The sequence below is a fragment of the Engystomops pustulosus genome, chromosome 1 (assembly GCF_040894005.1).
Source record: "Engystomops pustulosus chromosome 1, aEngPut4.maternal, whole genome shotgun sequence".
NCBI lineage: Eukaryota > Metazoa > Chordata > Amphibia > Anura > Leptodactylidae > Engystomops > Engystomops pustulosus.
In genome coordinates, this window is record NC_092411.1 from 134643868 (window position 1) to 134665702 (window position 21835).

Below are 21835 nucleotides of genomic sequence, written 5' to 3' on the forward strand. Positions count from 1 at the left end.
GCAATTCAGGAAAAATCGGCGCAAATCGGAAAGATTCGGGTAACACGTTTGGATACGCGAATCGGGCCCTTAGTAAATGACCCCCATTGTGTTGAGAAAATCTGCATTGCAACATTTAAGCCACATTGAAAGGATGGTTTTCTCAAAATCTCCATCTCTATGGGACCCCACCAGCTTGTAAGTGGGTTATCTCCGATTTGGTCCCATGACCATGCTACAGGGCCCAACTAGAGGATGGAACAGTGAAGAAGCAGCCATGATTAAGTGGAAAGTGGACAGACCAAAATTTTCCTAGTTATTCCTCACAAATTAATGCAAATTTTGATAGTTTAAGACTCTAAGAGAAACTCACAACAGTTAACCATTGTAGAGCATCTGTACTCAAAAATAGCACAATTCTCCACAGTCTCGGCTTTCCCCAGGGAGTGCTCTCAATAACCAGGGATATCTCCAGTTAAGGTTTTGCTCAAACAAGGTAGTCCTTAGCAAGCCAACAACATCATACAGACCAGGAAGCATGGGAGACAGTTAACAATTCAAGTCATCATCTTAGCTCTTCATAGGTTAATTCCAATGCAAATAAGTACATACATTGCGTGGCATCTTATCATAATTCATGTATATTGTATAAGAGTTGCACAGATTCCTAGGCAAAGAAATGGAATAGTCTACTGATAAAGCTCAGCTAGTTACAAGAAAAATAGTCACCATTCAGTGTACTGCACGTAGTTGAAAGATGCCTTTACACAAAAGGAAGCCTTATGGTAGGCTTTCCTTAACTTTCCTATTGTAAGCAACATCAAAAGGACAGAGTAAAGAAGCAGGAACGGCTCTGTTCCTTTTTTACATATGTATTGTTTAAAAAAAAAAATAGAAAAGGAAAAAAGTCGTCTGTAATTACCAGTTTGCAGAACAAATTCCTGCAGGGTTTGTTCTCTCCCTATTAGTAAAAGAGATAAGTTGAAATGTATTAAAATTTCAATGTACAGTACAACTGGGATTTTTTGCTCACTGTAAACGTGTTAATGTTTTTTCATTGCCCTAGTGTTTGTCTTTAAACCGAAGCATTATGCCCAACTGGGACAGCATTATAGGATAAATCTACATGTAAAAAGCATTCTTTAGAGAACATAATGAAGAATATATTTCTCTTCCTATTTAGGGACCTTTTAGAATTATCTATCCCGTCTTTCCAAAGATCTGCGTCTCTTGATGCCAAAATTTAAATCTCATATCTTTTATTTCCTTATCATAATATTTGAGCAGTTATTGTGAAATTTGGCTGATATTTAATCTCAGTGGTACAAAGATTTTTAGCAGCCCCACAAAATCCTTTTAAAAAAGTATTTTAGAAGGACATTTCTTTTTCTTAGCACTGGGCATTGGGAAGGGTGTTAGAGGGGGCTGTCCCACAAAGGACATCTGTTTCCATAAGTGTCCATGACTCCAATCATATTCTCCTCACTGTATTTGTTCAGTACCAATAAAAGTGGGGAGAGAGAAATTTGGCTCAAACTTGGGTTGTCTTTATTATGTTAAAGAGGTTTTCCCATTTTATCCAGAAAATATTTTTGTCTTTATAATAAAAGTTATACATTTTTTTTAAATATACTTTTTGTATTAATACCTCAAGGTTTTCTACATCTTTTGCTAGATCACTGCTTGATGTCATTCTATAGAAAGCTTCTATCTTAGCTTCCAGTAGATACAAATCTGTTCATTGTCACACAGGTGCACAGCTTGTTACACACAGCTCTCTATGTTAGTAATGAGCCATGCATCTGTGTGACCATGGTCATGTGATGTCACATAGGTGCATTGCTCATTATATCACACAGCTCTGTGAGCCATGCATTAGTCTGACCATGGTCATGTGATGTCACACAGGTGCACGGGTCATTATATCACACGGCTCTGATTACTCTCTATGTTACTAGTGAGCCGTGCACCTGTGTGATCATTGTCATGTGATGTCACACAAGTGCACGTGTCGTCATAACACACAGCTCTTATTACTCTCTGTGTTACTGTAGAGCCATCACATACTGATGACTTTTCCCACAGATGTGCTATGAATGGGAGACAAGATAACTCTTGTTTATATATAATTATAACTATAATTTAAGGTATTTATACATTTTACAAAATATATTGTTACATTTTTTCATGTGAATATTTTCAATAATACACACTTTTTGGTCCATGTGAAAAGTTAGTAACGCAACCACTATTACTAAATTGTAGATTAACCTATTACCCATTTTAGGTGACACAACATGCACTCCCATGTTGTGTCACCCATTGTCATTGGCTTTGTCATTGTTATTGCCATTGCAGCTGGAGACAGAATTTCAAACTCCTTAAAGGGGTATTCCAGGAATCAGCATAATTCATATACAAATGAGTCAGTAAAATATAAGTTAATATGTAATTAGTTGAAGAAGACAAAGGACAGAAGATGGCCGCTGGTCACATATCCACATCACATGGCCTGCACCTGCCTGGGCAGGTCATGTGATCACCACTATTTATGGCTGTAGCCAGTTGGTTGCAGTGCATCCAGTATGACCAGTGTTGTGGTGATGTGCAGTGATGGCAGTTACACATCATTACTATGTTAACAGAGCAGGACAGTCTTTTACATCATCCCTGGGGGCAGAAAATTAGACGGAAGAGAAATTACTGAGAACTAAAGGATGATGGGACTTGTAGTTTCCACTGACGGCCATAAAATTTTGTGAATCATAAAATCAAACAATTTAAGCTCCATTTTGTGACTAATGACATTGAGCTTTGTTATGTTCATTTAATTATAGCATCATGGGTTTTTGTATCAGACGTTCATATTCCCGGAATACCCCTTTAAGTATCAGATTAGAACGTCAGGACATATCTAAGACTAATTTATTTAAGAATCCCTTTAACAGCGTGTGTCGCTAGCATTTTGTTGTAAAGTGTCCTTCAGAGGCACAAGGTAAAAGCTGTCCTTGATTCCAAGAAAAACCATAGATAATGCACATTCCTCAGACAAGGACAGTGATGTGGCAATACCCTATGCCCTTCAGAAAATCTTGAAAATGTATGTTCAGTAGATCAGAGGACTATCTGATCCTTACAATATCATTCTATAGATACTTTTCTAAATAGAATACTGCACATGTTTACTGGGCCTACATTTTATAAGAGATTAAAGCTATAGTTAGATTTAATATACATGATAACACAACTAAGGATGGATGCTAGTTACAAATAATACTGGTCTTTAAATGACAGTATAAAAAGTATTTGAGAGAATGGGTACACTTAAGCCAGCTAGCTCCGATAGATCATAAATGCCCTATTGTATTACGACTGTATCTTATATCTGGATTCATCTGCACTAATACAATTTGAAAAGCTGCTAATATACTTACATTTCTCCACGGCATTCCAGAAATGTGCCGCTAATACAATATATTGGGACACTGTAGTGGTAAAGCACCACGTCTCCTGCAGATGTCATTTCTCTATTTGCAGTCTTCTTCAAACCTTTGTGGATGAGGGGTATCATCACGTATTAGAAATGTTATTTTTATTTTGCGCAGTACAGGACCTTCAGCCTTTACAAATGAATATGTATGGAGCTGATGTATTTATGAGGTAAATAATTTATAATCTGTGTAGCTTTGCTATTTTGCTATGCATTTATTTTACAAACTGTTGGGTCCTACAGAATCAATATACAAACGTATGTTGTTATGATGCAAACCTTTTTGGGATATGCTACATATTTCAGTGTACAACTTTGGTTTGATGGATGTGTCAGAATAACTGCTTCAAATAGCAGCACAGACATGTTGAAAACATCTGAACTGAAATACCAGACAAAGCCTTATGGACAACATTGGCACAGTTTCTGGAGGTTCTTCAACTTGATGTTCTCCATGTGTTGCCAGGCTAAAACTCCCTGCTGAATTTCTGCAGAAGAAGAACCAAAAGTTCTTCAAATAGTTCAAATAGTATGTTCACGGCTAGCTGATTTGTGTGAACATACATCTATATACATATTAATGGGGTTGTTTCTTCAACAGGAAGCAAACCCCATTTATCCTATGTACTCCATATTCCCAATATAATTGCTGCCGGCATGGCACATGCCGCTCAAGCAATCCATCTGGTGCTCTTTTGGTCCATCTCGGCTTTTGTAAAAAAGGTATCATGGCCAAGACTATAACACCATACATACATCACACTCAGGTTTCTTTTAATGGAAATGATTCCTATAACAAATATATATAAACAAATATAACAAATCATTTGCTCTCCAACCTTCTATATCTTTTCTTTTTGATGCTCTTTTTTCATATCTATACAAAATTGGAACCCTGATTATCCTCACATTATTACTGTGTATATAAATGCAAATTTCATCTATTTTCTACTGGTTATTGTATGTGAAGAAAAATCTAATGGTACTGTATTTTAATGAGTGTTTGTCCCTTGGTATGGAACATCTGAATATGTGGTGTATCACATCAGCATGGGCCGTAAACCTGCAATGGATCCGATCATGTTGTCATTTTTAAGAATTTTAACCTGAAGAAGACTCTTGTAAGGAGCCGAAACGTGTAATTTTAATATGAATACATTAAATAAAATGACTTTTATGAAGAAGAGCTGCATACTCTGCTTGCATATTTTTCTCCAAATTGAATCTTATGAAAATTTTGGCAAAGCCTTAGTAAACTCAATCTTGAGTGATAGTTTTTATAATCTTACAATTTTCTCCATCCAGATTGCTATACTCATATAATTACTGAAATCTGGAGTACACATTATCCAATTACTTTTTCATCCGAGAGGAGTAAAATGCTTGCTGTGTGATGGCAGAAGGGGTTAAGTAGCAGGAGCAGACTGTCGCTTTGTAACTTTGCATGCTGCAGCAGCAGCACAATTAATTACAGAGTTCATTAATTAGTGAACATATTAAAGAAAGACACCATTACTGACAAGTGCAGACATGATATATCATCAAGTCAATAAACTATTGAACATGAAACTGGACCTTTCAGCAAGATCTCCTTTCTTCCTCACTGTTAACCTACAGACACATATATTATTCCTGCTTCATCAGCAGATGTCGTCGGTAATATATTTCATATTACTATTTCCGTTAATCAGGAATACATACTTATATAGCTTGGAAAATGAACGATCGAACAGTTTACATGATGGAGGGAGGCTGCTGGAAGTACAGTACGTGCATGACACTGTCATTTATTCCATACTAGCGACTGGTATTAAACAGTAGCGCTGTGTATGATATATAAAACAGTTTAAGATGAGATTGATTTACTCAAGAGATGTTAGATCAGTGTGCTGCTGGATACAGATGGCAAACAAACCGGGATGGTCCATTCTGTGTTACTGCAAATCTGCGGCATGGAAGGGTCATATAGACAGATTTGTAGCATGAACTTTAGCTACAGAATTGTACTTATAAAAGAGTTCGCTAAATTTTCGCATTATTGATAAAGGCAATTCTTATATATATTACAAATATAACTCTGCTGGTCCACATGTCACAGACTTAGGCTACATTCGCAAGACCATTGGGGGCTTATATATATGGGCATAAACTTGTGTCCCACATAGGATGGCAATGGCTGCACATAGTGGTACAAAGCAGTACGGTGCTCCACACGTGCAGCACCGTACCATTCTGTAACTGGGGAAAAGATAAGAAATCTCCTATCTTTCACCGTATTATGGCGCCGAGCACCATGTATCTCTGTGGAGAGGGGCGGGATGAGCTGCTCTCAACCCCTCCTCCTCTCCCATGCGCCGACATGTGCCCACCATGCTACGGCATGGCGGCCGCTTTCTATAGAAAGCTTCATTACTTATTTCCAGTGGCCAGAAATCTCATCCTGACCAGCTCTGATACACTCTGATACTAATCAGTGACATGGTCAGATTTCCATCCACTAGAAGTAAACATAGAAGCTTCCTATACAATGACAACAAGCAGAGATCCTTAAAACCATGGGGGATTGATACAGAAAGTACATTGGAAAAATATATAGTTTTTTATGATGCAAACAATAACATTCATTTGCAAAAATGAGAATATCCCAAAAGCTTGAATGGTCGCTAATTGCAGCAAGTGCACGGGCGTGGGGCTAACACATCTTGTGCCCGCCCATTCTACCTGGCAAGAAGATAGCATGTTAGGGGAAATGATCACATGTGCTGGCAGTTTGCTAATCACATATAAATCTGTGCATTTGTACTGCCTTCTACTCACCTTTTCGTCACTAATAAGAAAATTGAAAATTTTACTGATACTGTACACGCAAATAGACATATTACATATATGATTATCGGTTGGTCCGTGATTCCATATACATCTTGACTTGTATGTGGAATTACTGAACCCTCTTAAAGATAACTGCACTTGATTTTGACAAGTGAAATATGGTTATGTGCTGTAAGATACTCTGAGTGACTAAGTACTGCATTAATACTACCATCTATGATCAGTGGATGCTTTCCTGGGATATTCTTAGGTCACCTTTCATTCTGTTTATCAGATCTAATGGTATCACAGACACTAGAAGCTAAGTGTCTGTGTCTTTTAAGCCATAAAGTACAGTAGAGTTGCATCGGAAATGAACTTTTTCCATCTTTTGTGTCCCTCAAAACACTGTGGTTGCACTGTGTTTTCCATAAGCCACAACAACTCATGCATATTGTAAGAGCATAAATAGTGAAATGGACAAATCGATCGATGAACCTCTTTTCCTTTCTTTTTTTTTCTTTGTAGGCCATCCGATGTACACTTGTAAATTGCACATGTGAATGTTTCCAGCCTGGGAAGATTAATTTGAGAACCTGTGACCAATGTAAACATGGTTGGGTGGCACATGGTAAGATATCTTCATTTTGTACCTTGTAAAACAAATGGCAACCTCATATAACGACCTCATATACCTAACGACCTCTACTATCTTAATATATCTATCCATCTATAGATCTGCACATCTTACCTTAACTGTTGGAAGTATTTTATGGAGCAATGTGCACTAGGCCAGTAGTGATATAGGCTCTGTAAACAGCCTAGTACCTGTGATACACTTACTGTATTGTACCACTGCTCACACCAATAGCTAAATTTATGTATTAAATGGAAGGCTGCCTATCTATCTATCTATCTATCTATCTATCTATCTATCTATCTATCTATCTATCTTTCTATGTATATTCTCTCTATCTCCTATCTATCTATCTATCTATCTATCTATCTATCTATCTATCTATAGCCTATCTATCTATCTATCTATCTATAATTCCAAAAAGCAGGCAGCACTCCAGAGTAGTGATCAAAAACGATGGGGTATCTTTATTCCATGTTATTCCATGTTATTCCATTCTATCTATCTATCTATGTATCTTTCTATGTAAATTCTCTCTATCTCCTATCTATCTATCTATCTATCTATCTATCTATCTATCTATCTACCTATATATCCCTCCTTCCATCTTTTTTCAGTTGTAAATGTATATTCCTGCCCTCTTTAGAAAATGTGATCTCATCAACATCTTATCCAAACTAAAGCCATCGGGAATCTCATTACATAAAGGAAGTTTCTTTTGTCTCTATAGAAAAACATTGATCGGTCATTTGCAGTCATTGCCATAAAAATATGACACTCTTCTCAAGGTCATGATAATAGGATAGAGAGGTAATCTGATACGTAATAGTCAATGAGCTGACTTTCAGCAATTTTATTGTAGAATGTAGAAAAAAATGCCTTAAGGTCGTGTCACTAGCTGTGATCTGCCAGTATATTTGGAAACTGTTTACTTTAAAGAGAACCCATCAGGCAAAATAACCCCCCTAAACTAAATATATTTTCATAAACTGCCATTAGAGAGCATTGCCTCTATCCCTTCATTGTCCCTCTATATGCCTGTAAACCTAAGCAATGAGGTCCTAAAGCTGTATGCAAGTGACCTGTGAAATGTCCAATGAGTCATTAGCATATTCAAGCAGTCCAGCTTATTCATGAGTGGGAGTCACAGCCACAGCCACAACCCCAGTGCTTCCCTGACAGCCTGTGTAATGATGTGAGGCTGTATAATGATGTAATGGCTCCTCCATGTGCTTGCTGTTGGCCACGCCCCCTGCATCCTGTTTGCATAGGAGAGCTCCAGGCTGCAGCCATGTTATAGCAGAACATGTCAGGTACTTGTGTAGCTGATGTCTGTGTCTCTGTGTATTAGGAGGATGTAGCATGTCAGCAGATGCAGCACACACACTAGCAATGCTTTACTATACATTACACACAGACATGAGCAGGGGGAGGAGGGGGGAGGGGTAACAGGGGTGACATCACTGCCTCTGACCATGAGACCACACTCATTTACATAATAAAGAAAAGATGATTTTATAATGATTAATGTATGAATTGACTAGATAATGGCTGGGATGGGATCATTGTGAGCTGCTCCAACAGGTAGTAGTGGCAGGACTAGTGACACAGACCTGATGAGGTGTCCTTTAAGCCTATTGACCTCTTAAGCATCCAATTATATGGTCTGTATTACCATTTGGGTGCAAACAAAGATGCCATCGTGAAGTCTAGTAGTTGTGTTTCAAATACACAGTGAACAAAGAGGATCTGTCATCATAATTCACATCACTTATACTTGATAAGTCCTATAGATACTGTATCAAGGTATCAATATAAATAAGCTGAAAACCCCTTTTTATCAGCAAGGAAAAAGCTCAAAACTTTCACAACTATTCTAATGGGTATTTTTAGAATACAAATACCAGTCAGTAAACTCAGTGTTCTTATGGAGTTATTCTCATCTCTACCTTTCATTAAAGTGACTGGGAGTTATGGAGGAGAGAGCTTCATATGGATTATATGACACCAATTTACCTGTAGTAGGGCTGGATGTAGCTGTTTCTGTAACTCCCAACCTTTTCAGAAGACAAAGCTGTGTTTTGCATCTCAGTCATTTTTAGTAAATATAAAACTACCCTCTAAAGAGGACCTGTCATCAGTTTTCATAAACACTAGTATTCCCCACCAAATAACAGCACTGTCTTATGCGGTTGCACTATTACTTCTCCTAGAAACTTATTTAAAAAAATTGACATCTGGGTGTTGCTATTTCTCTTGTATTCATTCAGAGACTTATCCAGTTTATTCTGGTGTTAAGTACCGTATTTTCTGGACTATAAGGCGCACTTAAAAGCCTTGGATTTCCTTGGAAATCCAAAGTGCGCCTTATAGTCCGGTGCGCCCTATGTATGGCACAGGGCATCGGACCATACTTACATAGGTCCCCGCTACCGGAGAACGGAGACAGCAGATCTCCAGCGGGAACTGCAGACCACGCGGCACGAACAACTTCTGCCGCGTGGTCTGCAGTTCCCGCTGGAGATCTGCTGTCTCCGGTAGCGGGGACCTATGTATGTATGGTCCGCTGCCCTCCTCCACCTCCCCCTCACCTTCCCCACTCACCTTCCCCGCGTCGCCGCGTCTCTTCTCGGCGTCGCGTCCCGTCGGGTCTCCGCTCCGCCCCCGGACCTCCGCCACGCCCCCGACCCTGCGCCTTATAGTCCGATGCGCCTTATATATGGAATTATTACATATATAAGGCGCATCGGACTAATGCGCCTTATATTCCGGTGCCCTAATGGCCCAGAAAATACGGTAGGTAATAATATGTGCTTATAAATGTCGAGCTAAAACTGGGCCTTTCAATAAAATCAAAGGCCTCTTGCACACAGTAGGGTGTATATATGGATATATAGCCATATATGATATTTTGGCTCCCTACAACTTGGAGGCTGTGTAAAAGCATAGTACATTTGTGTGCATTGGCCCTCATTTGTATACATACACCTATAACAGATAACATTCATGTCGTGTACATATTGAGATAGAACCAATAATGCTTTCTTGCTTTTATTTGTGCATAAATGTTATTTATCACAGCCTGGTTGATAGATAGAAAGATGGATATATGGATAGATAGATTCTTCCAGAAGCAGGTCTAGAAGACACGTCTACAGCCACTTGCTAATTAAAACGCCTGAAGTACGTAAAGGTTTTTAAAAATTCTGGTAGTCACTCAAAGAGACATGGGATGCACACATCCCATATGTAGATTTTCTAAACAATGTTTTTTTCCTAATGACTTGGTGCACCTAGCCTGCTAGCAGCATCCTGATACCTGTCAGATTCTTGCATTTGATGGCTCAGCGAGACAGGTCGAGGGAACATTTCATCTGCCATGCAGTACTGATAGGCTTCTAAATGAGTGTCTGAGGACTGCGATATGCCTGCTTTGAGACTCTGACCTCCGTTTGTTTTTTATTAAATACTTTTAAAACGAAGTTTAAAAAAAAAACAGCCAGCTTATTAAATCACAACACAATAGCAAGTGAATGCTAAAAAGCACTCAATCGAATCAGATTACTATTCCGCACCTCCTTCATTCAGCGGGATCAGATTGAAATGATTCTCTGAATACAGATAACAAGTCCCTGCTGCAATAATTACACCATTTCCTAGCGCTGTCATTAATTAATTTACTTTAAACCATATTGATGAAAAGTTACTTGAAGAATGGAGCCAGGTTTGATGGAAAATGAAGCTGAGCTTAAATGCAATGCATCCATATACTGTAAGGTTGGAGTTCAATGATATCCTTGCATGTCATTGGGGCTCATTTACTAAGGGTCCGAATCACGCGAATCCATCGGGTATCCCGGCGATTTCTGATTTGCGGCGAATTCCGCCGGGATTTTGGCGGACGTGATTGGATTTTGGCGCCGGGTTGCATGTGACGGAAATCAGGGCTGTGGCCATCGGAAAACCCGACGGATTCCGAAAAACCACAGTATTTTTTTTTTAAAAAAGGCGCTTGACACGCACTTACCTGCACCAAGAAATAGAAGGTGAACTCTAATTATAGAAGTATATAACTTGTGTCGTTTGACTTTATGCATCTATGGTCCACTGTACATGAACGTGCTTGGTCCAAGGAAACAGATCCCTGTAGAGGTCGGCTGAAACGGACCATCACAGCACAGTTGTTACAGTGCTAGTATTGCTGTTTGACCAAGAGATAGGGACTTGCATTTCAGTATGATGCAAGGACTCCTATACACTGCACTGTGCTTGGTCTGTGAGAGCTGACTAAGTCAATTTCCACAGTCCTAGCATGTTAGTATGCATGGGACCTAAGACTAAGCTCGTGCTTCTGTTAAGCCTGTCCATTATTTATAGTGACAAAAATAGTGCTGGAATCTGTATTATTTTGTCCAGTATAGTGACCCTTTCCATTCACCGTTCACAATATGTTTCTATTAATAATTTCTATAATGTAGAGGAAGTGACGCAAGTGTGAAATGGGCCTTATAAAATATCAAATCTGAAGAACTCAACTCCCCTGATCACAGTAATAAATTCTGACTTCAAATAAATAAAATGGAAGTTTCATGGGAACCTCCAAGTACCTAAAAGGTGGCCAAAATATGTTACAACCATATTGTTAAAAAGATAAAAATTGATTAAAGATAAACAAAAAAAAGTGAGAGTAGTTTGTTCACTGCATGCATCCAGAATATACAAAGGATGTTTGTTTTACCGCTATGGATCGATAAGGAGCCATACATTCTCATACATGTGCAAAATATGCTGTATTTATGGCCAAAATACAGCTGTATATACAGGACAGAAAAATGTATGTGTGTGCATAGTGCTATATTGATTACATACACCGTTACCTTCACTTTTTTATTGTTGGTGGATAGATTTGGGTAGAAATGTTTGTCTTTATTGACAATTTGTTTATATAACTTATTAAATTGGCTCACTTGAAAATACCAAAAATGCATTTGATAATCATATACATCATTGGTGAGTTTTTCCTGTGCCAGAAACATCTAATATTAATGGATAAATGGTAGCTGTATGTTAACAAATAATGGAAGGAATAATAATACAGTATTTTTCTCAGTTTTTTAAATAGTTAGCTTAATATTGGGCTGGAATTTTGATTTACCACCAATGACGTTCTAGGGTAAGCTCTTTCTAGGTTGAAGAGAAGATGGCACAAGAGAGGGCACCGACCTACTTTTACATTTACACATAACCTGTGTTTAATATCAGTTTGTTTCCCATTTCACCTCATCCCCAGATCTGTGACCCATCTTTTTAAAACTAAGTCTAATGTTGAACATTTAGCAGCTTTGAATAATCTACAAACTAATTAGTCAAGCGCCTGTGAGACTCTTGAGGTTGTGAGAAATCCCTAATGTGTACAGAGGGAGCTTCTCTTCAGACGAAAAGGACTCCCCAGGCTGGGTGAGATTAACCCTTCACATTCTTCATGCGTGATCGCTGCAAGCGAAACCTATAAAGAATTCCATCATACATATACAGTTTTGGACTCCGGCAGATTTCGTATCTGACAAGAACCCTGTCAGCACAAAAGGCTGTCGTAGGATCAGAGGAGACAGGAACAGGTGTCACACTGGCTGTCAAAACTGAAAAGTAAAAAAAAAAAAAAGAGATTAGGGTGAAGGCGAGAAAGACAGACAATTATATTAATGCTGTCACTTTTATGTTGCAGCTTTGCGTTATTATCTTGAGGTGCTGAGTGCGCAGTTGCCTCAAAGAAAAGTAGACAGTAGACTAGGGGGAAACATGATCGTTATTAACTGAAGAGGCAGTGTGTCAAAGCTGGAGAGGGTTCAAAGTTTTGTCTAAAAAAAAATGAGACAGCCATGTCTATGAACAAACTGTGGTTCTGCTGTCGGCTACATAAACAGAGTAGCCGTCTAAAATGTACTGCTTGGAAACAGATCACAGAGCTGAAAAATAATAATGAAAGATGTCATTGAGACCTTTTTCCGTTTTATTTTAATTAGATTTAATTTGTATGTAATACATTTTAGGAGATGTTCTTTACTGGAAGCTCTGAAGGAGCTTGCATTTGTAGCAGACAGTCATACATGGCACATGTAGGAGTAAACCTTAATTTTGTTACTTTTGTCCCTCTGGACAAAACTACATAGATATAATGTTAGTCTCTGAAAGCCATTAAGATTTTCAACAGATATTTATTCTTATTTTTAATGTTTTCCCGGAATTTTTAATGCAGTGATAGATAATATAAAATCTCTACAACAGAATTTCCAGTTGTACAAAGAATAGTTTTTGTTGGTAATTCCGATGTTTTAGCTTAATTTAATTATATCACACTTTATGGAGTCATTTATCTTTAATCAGGAAATTTGTGCAGGGTTTTTTTATTGACTTTTGAACTTGCTATATTTATCTTACAGGGCTTTATGTGGCTATTTTAAAAAAAAATCACACAAAAGTAGCATCTCTTAATGTCACAGGTTCCCCTGCGATTCATGTCTCGGATTGCAGGCACACATTTGCTCCTCTCCATTGCGATGCTACCCCGGTCCCCAGCCCACTCTTACCTTTCCGCGATCCTGCTCTTATCCTGCCTAGGCGGTGCATGCGTCTCCACTCTCTAGGGCACGTGTGCACCGGCATTCGAAGATTTAAAGGGCCAGCACACTGCTGATTGGCGCTGGCATTTCTGGGTTTCCTTAAAGGTCGGCTGTTCCCAGGATTCCCTGCTGGATCTTCAAGCCATATCCTGTGAAGTGAAAGCCCTTCTGTGTTTCCAATGTTCCTGCATTCCAGTTCCTGCTGCTGTGTTCTGTGTTCCATGTTCTTCCTCCTGTGTTTCCGTGATCTTGTTCCCGTGTTCCAGTCTGTTCCTGCGTTCCTGTTACATGTTCCTGCTCCCCTGTTCCTGCTGTAAGTTCCACTGTTCCTTCCTACACTCTTCTTCCGCTGTCACCCCGGGCTCGGACTGTGTCCTGCATATCTAGCTTGGCTGTCACCGCAAGCTAGTCGCACTTGTGGAACGACCTGGTGGCACCTGCCGCAGCAGGACCATCCTGCTTTGCGGCGGGCTCTGGTGAAGACCAAGTGCCACTTAGACTCCGGTCCCTGGTGTCGGCTAGTGCCATCTGCCACGGTGGTCCAGAGGGTCCACAGACCTAGAACCCTGACACTTAACCGCCTTCTATACTTTTGCCTACCCACAATTGCTACATTGTACAGAGATTGTGTCACCTAGATGGAGCCTCTTTTTATACAAAATATGCAAATGCTCTAAAAACAAGTTGCAAATATAAAGGAAAAAAGAGATAAATGACCCTCAAAGGCACTAACGGCTAGGCATTACTCATCTCCTCTAAAACAAACTGAATAACTCTGATAAGGATGAAGTACATGTATATTTAAGATGTACATATTTGAAGACCATCACCACCTTTACCAGCTCCAACTCTGCATCCTTTAATAGGTTGGAACTTCTCTCTAGTCCTCCCTGTTCCCAAACAATCAATATTTTCAGATTGTGTCTCAGCCCAGGATTACCCATATGACAATAAAGCAAATTCATTAGCAAATTGTCATGGTAGTTCTAGTAACTAGTTTGCAATTTAGATTCTACTCCAAAATAAATGGAATGATGTCTTTTAAACAAAGCATATAGTTAAAAAACCCTACAGGCAAGTTAAGTTAAATTTGTATGTAAGTTCCAGACAAAAAAAATTCTTGCCCCAGTGACAATTGGAGTTTCAAATTTTCTTTTTCTGTAATGGGACCAAGGATTATCAATAAAGCTTCATTACAGACACCATACAGATGATCATTGCAGTCTGGGGCTATAGTAAAGCATCCAGAGAGCTTCACCAGCGGTCAGTCAGTGGAGGGGTCCGTCTTTGACTAGGGGTCGCCTGTAAGTCGGGTGTCCTTAAGTAGAGGGCTGCCAGTATTTAGATGGGTTTTGTCAAGTTTTATTGTTATCCCCTATCTACAGGATGTGGGATTACAATCTGTTCAGTGGAGGGTCCCACTGTTCTCACAAATTGACTGAAGTGACAGGTCCAGCATATATCCTGCTGCCCCAGTCAATACTATGGGAGCACCTGAAATTACTGATTACAGCACTCAGCTATCTCTGGCACTCCCATCAAAGAGAGTACCAGAGATAGCTGAACACAGTGCTATGCAATTTCCAGGACTCCCATAGTATTAAATGCAGTAGTATGGCACATGTTCAACTTGACACTTCATTCAATTAGTGAGAACTTGAGCCCCATTGTTATGAATGGCAAGAGGCTGGTTCTCGAGGTCCCAACAATTGTTACCCACTGATTAGATTGTTATCGTCTATTCTTTGACTATAAAACTTACAACCCCTTTAGTTTGCAATGTCTATTGAATAACTTAGTTGTTGTCTAGAGGCTTTCCAAAATGATATACAATCATCCTTTGATTCCTCAGAGGGTTATGCTGGTGTTATTTTTCCCTTCTTAGTTTATGTAAATTGGCTTCCGTGTGTGAGCATACCAACACTATTTGCCTGGGATCCATGCTTTAGCATCAATAAAATAAGTAATCCTCAAACTTCATGTTAATGAATCCTCTAGTTGTATCAGATAATATTTGTGGGTCAAGTACATAATAATAACCACTTAGCTTAATCATTTTGTAAATGTCCTTTTATGGAAAAAGTGCATAAAATTGCTTTCTTGGACTCCATTTAACATATTGTATCAGAAAAAGTGAACAGAAATGTTATTATTATTTCGAGCTTTAACCCCCCCCCACACACACACACACACTCCCTCCACTTCTTGATGAGACTCTAACAAAATTTTACATTGTCACTTTACTTTAGGCATTGGTCTCTTTTGAGTTTGACATTTCTGAATTAAGCCAAGGCCTAGGGCAAATGGCCGTCTAAAAGTGGCCTTGGCTTTCTGTAGAAAGACTGTTAACGTTATCTTGTCCTCAGAGTGAGTATGGATGTTTTCATTAAATTCCTCTCTCCGAAGCCCTGCAGTGCTTTTCAAAATGTATTCCACTTCCATTTTACCTGATCTCAAGACCTGTGACATGTCTGTGTTCTGTACCATCTGTTCAACACACTTTTGCTTGATTTGAAGATGTCTTGTAATGCAAGGCTGTGTTAACTACAATCCCCTCAGTTCTGCTCGATGCTCGAGGCAGCAAGATCACAAGAGCCCCTAATGAAACACTTGTCATCTCCTCTAACCAAACCCTACTTAGTCCTACTGTTCTCAGCTCAGCTGAACACAAGATCATATAAACTCGGTCATTTATATTCAATTTCTTTTTCTCAATCCATTTCTTTCTCTTACTGATTTTGTATACTTCTCCTCGCACTATGAAAAGCATAACTTTAACAAAATTAACCTGTTTATTTTCCCACAAAAATTGGCAGCCCTCTAGACCCAAGCGTAGCTCTAAAGTTCTTTGAAACCTCAGAATTTTGTAGTTGAACTGACTGAACGAAAAAAAATATACATCGAAAAGTTTATTCTGAACACTTAGAGTGTTTTTCAGCAGAAATCTCTGTCACGCTTTAGCTTGCCATAGGCGTGCCGACTCTAGACTGGACAAGTAAACAATATCTCTTTAAAGGAGGCACAATTATAAAGAGGCTTACCATAGTTGATCTGTAAATACCACAACTAATTACTCTTACGTGTGAAAATGTAGATGTTGGAAAGAAACAAATTGACTCCCTAGCTTAAAGCTCATATAAACCTAAAAATATCCTGCAGTTTGTATGTAAGTGGAGGCAGTGTACAGGCAACTAGTATCACAGAAATCTGTTGCCCACTGGCTATTTCGTTATACTACTTCCCTCAAAGCTGTGTATAAATAGGACAGTAGTTTCAAAGCCTTGTCTGGACAAGGCTGAATGCCTTGGTCTTTGGCCACTTTACATTTAGTCACAAAGTATATATATATATAATATGCATAGGTGAAAGGAATTTCTCTGGCATCATGATTCGACTGCTTCAGGCCATGACATTGACAGTTACTTGTTTAGGATTTTAAAAATGTGTCAAAGGTTCATGATATTCCCCTTATCATAGACTGAAGAAATATGCCAAAGTTTAATATATGAACATTAAATAGCGTTACTGCTATAGACCCTATGTTTATAAATGTACAAAGTACATTCATGTAGTTTATTTCATTTTAGGTGTTTTCTAATCTATGGCTTTATCTACAAGATTTGTCATAAATGTGAGATACATGCAAATTCCTCCTCTGGCACCTGCACCTATAATGTAACAGTCCATTGCAAATGGGTAGGTGGATGCCCATGAAAGTATCTTACTTCATGAGTCCACTATTCCAACAATGGTTGAAGTGTCAGGAGAATCTAGTTTAAGAGCTAAACATTGGTGGCCACTTCTTCATTCTTGAGAATCTCTGGAGGATATACCATTAATATGTGGGATGATTATACCCCTCTAAACAATGACTCCATTGACTTATACTATTTATGTAGCAAGATGTCAGTTTAACAACTTTTACTATGAATGAGTTTGCATGAACAAACATGCAACATTTTATTAACCCACTCCCTGCTAATGATGAGAAAATGGAAACATAAACCTCATTGGTAGTTGCATTGAAGATTGAAAATGGATTGAGAATGTTCATTGTGCATTTTCAGGTGTCCAATCTGTGTGGGTTTGTCTTAGTAGAAAAAATTATTCCACCAAAAAGTAATGAAAGAAAAACCAAAACACAAGTGTGAACCTTGCCTTAGGAGGTGACTTAGCCCTTCCTTTCCAACATTTTAAATGCACCCTGTCTCCATAGAGAATAACCAGAAGCAGCCATATGTACATAAATACCACTGAAAAACCTCTGGTTCACAGTCTGACTAGAAAGCCAATATGTTCTTGACGTTCAACCAAAACAAACCTTACAAACTCACCAGTTGAAAAACTACGAAATAAGCACTTTAAATTTAGAATTTGCCGCAGCTGTGTATGTCATTCTTGTGTAACACAAGGACCCTTTTCAGTCCATTTCCTCCAAAATGTCAGCTTCTTTACTCTGCAAAGTATGTGGTTTTAAGATTCATTAAGTCCCCCTCGCTCGACATGTAATTGCTCCTTGCTCAGTGACTGCACACATTCAAACTCAGGGCACTCGCGTAGTTTTGGCTGGTAAAAATGATGCTCACAGCTGGAGGGCTTATCAGATAAACATTCACCTTAACCGGTTCCACAGCTTGTAATCATATATAGATTATGGGATAGCAGAGATAAAGATTGAAATGATTACATAAAATATAAAAACCCTGATATTCACAATGGGCTAAGATATATGTTAATACGGACAGTGTGGGGTGGAAAAGTACCAACAGTTGGTTTAAATCATGATTCATTTCATATAAGCACTTGTCAGTACTTATTCAACAATTTCACAATCTGAAGATGCAACCCACTACTGGTAGCCCTCAGTTTTCAATTTATTCTAGGAGGAATAATAGAGCAGTGGCACATTGGGTGAAGAACAACAATTTCTAGAAGTACCATTTACTAATAAAGAAAACTCAAAACAGCTGAATTGTCCTATTTAACCTGTTAACATATATTGAGGCAACTGTAGGTTCATGGAGTTGCCACATTTGACCCTGCAGCTGTGCCAGGTGATTTTGCAGGCGCAGTAACTTCTGTGATACTGAAGCCTGGCAGTCAGTGTTAGCACTGATCATGGCTGTTTAACCATTTTGATATCTATAAGATAAAAAGAAGGTGGGTGGGGCTCTTTCTGCTTCATTACTGACCCCCCAAACTGTGATGGCAGCTGGGTGCCGCAGGAACATCCTGATCGGTTGCTTGTCAGTTACAACAAAGAGATTATAATAAACTGGTACAATCAATATGCCATTGCCTAATAGAAGTGATCAAAAGATTACACCATGACGTACCTAAGAGAATTTAAAAAAGTGAACTTTTGAATAAAGCTTGAGAAATAAATACATACTTTACTAATAATAATAATAATTTTTCTATTCAAAAATTACTTGATTTTTTAAAAGTTTGAAAAATAAATAGACATGTAGATGTTTGGTAGTTTATGATTGTCAGAAGTTACAATGGCTAATATTTTATTACATATGACCAGAGCAAAATATATATGGTAATACTCAGAGAATACTTACACTTTAGTGTGCATGATGTATGTTTATATCCTTGTGAGAAGCAACAATATCCTCTGGTAGGAACACAGAAGATGTTATTTTGCATGACTTCTTACTTGAACAATAAATCCAAGAGATTTCCATAGTCTTTTGATTGTGTAAACACATGCAGTTCTTTACAAGACAATACATTAGTCTTAAGGGGCATATTCTCTGAGCTCTGCTAGCTTTCACATAAAATCCCTCTTGCTATTGACACTGCTGTTCTTCCAACCTGAACATCCCTAATTGAGTTAAAAGAAGACTGAGAGTGACTAAGTCATTGCTGCTTGAAAGATCCACATTCAAGTCATCACCATTATTGGCTGATCTTTTAATGCACATATTTTGTCTTTTCTTTTACCTTTCCCTATTTATGTAGCTTTGGACAAGCTTAGCACTCAGCATCTATACCACCCAACGCAAGTGGAGATTGTACAATCCAACGTAGTGTTCGACATCAGCAGCCTTATGCTGTATGGTACACAGGCCGTGCCTGTGCGGCTCAAGATCCTTCTGGACCGACTCTTCAGTGTGCTCAAACAGGAAGAGGTTCTACACATCCTCCATGGCCTAGGATGGACGCTACGAGACTATGTCCGCGGATATATACTTCAGGTGAGAAAATAGTAGGCAAAATTTGATTAAATTAAAATTTAGAAACTAAAACATCTTTTAATTTTTTAAAAATTCATTATATATTTATGTTTTGGTAACTTTCAACATTCTCAATGATGTCAGCAAACATGTAAATTTTAGCAGTCGCTAAAAGAAAAATCAGTTATATGCAATAGTTATTTGGAACTTGTAACTATTTTAAGGGTACATTCACACGATCGTCTGGGGGACGTTTATATGTGGTCGCAAATTTGCGTCTGATTAAATACGTCCTCATAGATGGCAATGGCAGCACGGCAGCTCTGCGGTGTCACACATGTGTGGCACTGTTCGGCACCTGCCTGCCTGAAGGGCATGCTTCATGTCAAGGGAGCTGCCTTACAAGGTAGCCAAAAGGCGTGTCTTTCCTTATCCCATCCTGGAAAACTTTTTGCATATTTTTCCAGACTCCAGTAGTGGAGCTTCAATGGCTATAAGTCTCCACAGGCCTACACGGCAGCCTTCATTGGCAATCTCTTTACGGAGAACTCTTCCTTTCCAATCTTAAGGCAACACAGGCAGCTATTTTGTTACGCTGTAGTACCACAGCAGGAGCAATGGAGCATCACATACTTCTCATTGCTATCATTAAGCTGTGAGGTCCTCATCAGAGGGAGACAACCTTTAGCCACTTTTATTTCTGGCTAATAGACAATGGTATTGAAGAGAGCATCCCACTAAAATATGTTTTCAAATATTATTTGAAAGGTTTTTTTTTTCATACTAGATATCTCCTTCACTTCTCATCAGCTTAGCTCTTCTTGCCTTTTAAGGGAAGTCAAAAACTGGTATTACAGCTAGAATTGTCCAACATGGGTCTCAGACTGTTACTTTTTCACACTGCAAAGTTTACAGACAGTAAGCTTTTGCCAAAAGGCACAGCATACACATGCAGCCAACATCTGAAAGTGCTTTTCAGGATTCATGCAAAGAATGTCCAATATAAATGGTCTTCCATTTTTCAGCTGAGAAACATTTTATTGGAAAAATATATTCAATATATTCAGGCTATGGAAGTTATTAGGAAACAAAAGAGGGCTCTGAGCCTAAGTGAACCTTTGGCCATTCCGGTTATCAGGAATTAAAAGTAAGGTTCTTGCCAAGGGAGACATTTTGGTTATATCAAAGAAGAAGATTTATTGCCATTATATATTTTGAAATACTTGTTTTAGTCCATCATACCTGGATTGTACTGCTGCATTAACTCTTCTTCAAAGAGTTAACTCTGGCAACAGCATTCTACTGCACATATTCAGATAACATTAAATTACCGGTAGACATGAGCAGACCTGAAATTGGCTTAATAGCAAACAAATATAGAATATTTAAGATATTTCTGGAGCTTTCTGAAACAACATTCATTGAGCCCTATGCAATTTTATTTCCATCCAAAATAGTTGCAAGTGGTGTATTATGTGTAAAAAATGCCATTTAAAGAACATCTATCACCAGATCAAGGATTGTAAACCAAGCACACTGACATACTGGTATGAGCCCCCTCTGGCAGGATCTGCTGTTCTTTTAGCTTTTTATGCCCTAGTTTATAAGAAAAAAAGGCTTTTAAAATTATCCAAATCAGCTTAAGGGGCTCCAGGAGGTAATAGAGCTGAGAGCCCCTCGGCTCATTTGCATGATTTTAAAAGCCTTTTTTTCCTTGAAAACTAGGGCATAAGAAGCTAAAAGAAGAGCAGATCCTTCCAGAGGGTGCACACACCAGTATGTCAGTGTGCTTGGTTTACAATCCTTCATTCTGGTGATAGATTTCCTTTAAGCCATATTCCAAAAAGTCGATGATCAAACCGGCTTTCTATACTTTACGCCAGAATCTGCTGTAAATCGTCACTTGTCACTTATTTGATTTCTTCACACTCATTAAACACAAATGTAAAAAGGATGAAGAAATTAAATTAAAAAAATTAATTACAGACATTCCAGGATAGTAAATTTTCTGACTAATAGAGCAATAAGTCTTCCATACCACCTATATGGAGGGAATATTATGTATTATGATATGCTTAACCCTTTGTGCCTGCAATATCTTTGGAGCCATGATGAT

At 38.5% G+C, this 21835-nt stretch overlaps 1 protein-coding gene across 4 annotated transcripts in view; it reads left to right on the forward strand.

Moving 5' to 3' along the window:
- The window catches only part of BNC2 (basonuclin zinc finger protein 2), a 407165-nt gene that overhangs the window by 323029 nt on the left and 62301 nt on the right, over positions 1 to 21835 (forward strand). For all 4 annotated transcript variants that reach the window (XM_072154124.1, XM_072154104.1, XM_072154134.1 and 1 more), the window contains 2 exons: positions 6806 to 6908; positions 19505 to 19740. In XM_072154124.1, coding sequence (XP_072010225.1) covers positions 6806 to 6908; positions 19505 to 19740 — 339 coding nt within the window. The remainder of the gene's footprint in view (positions 1 to 6805; positions 6909 to 19504; positions 19741 to 21835) is intronic.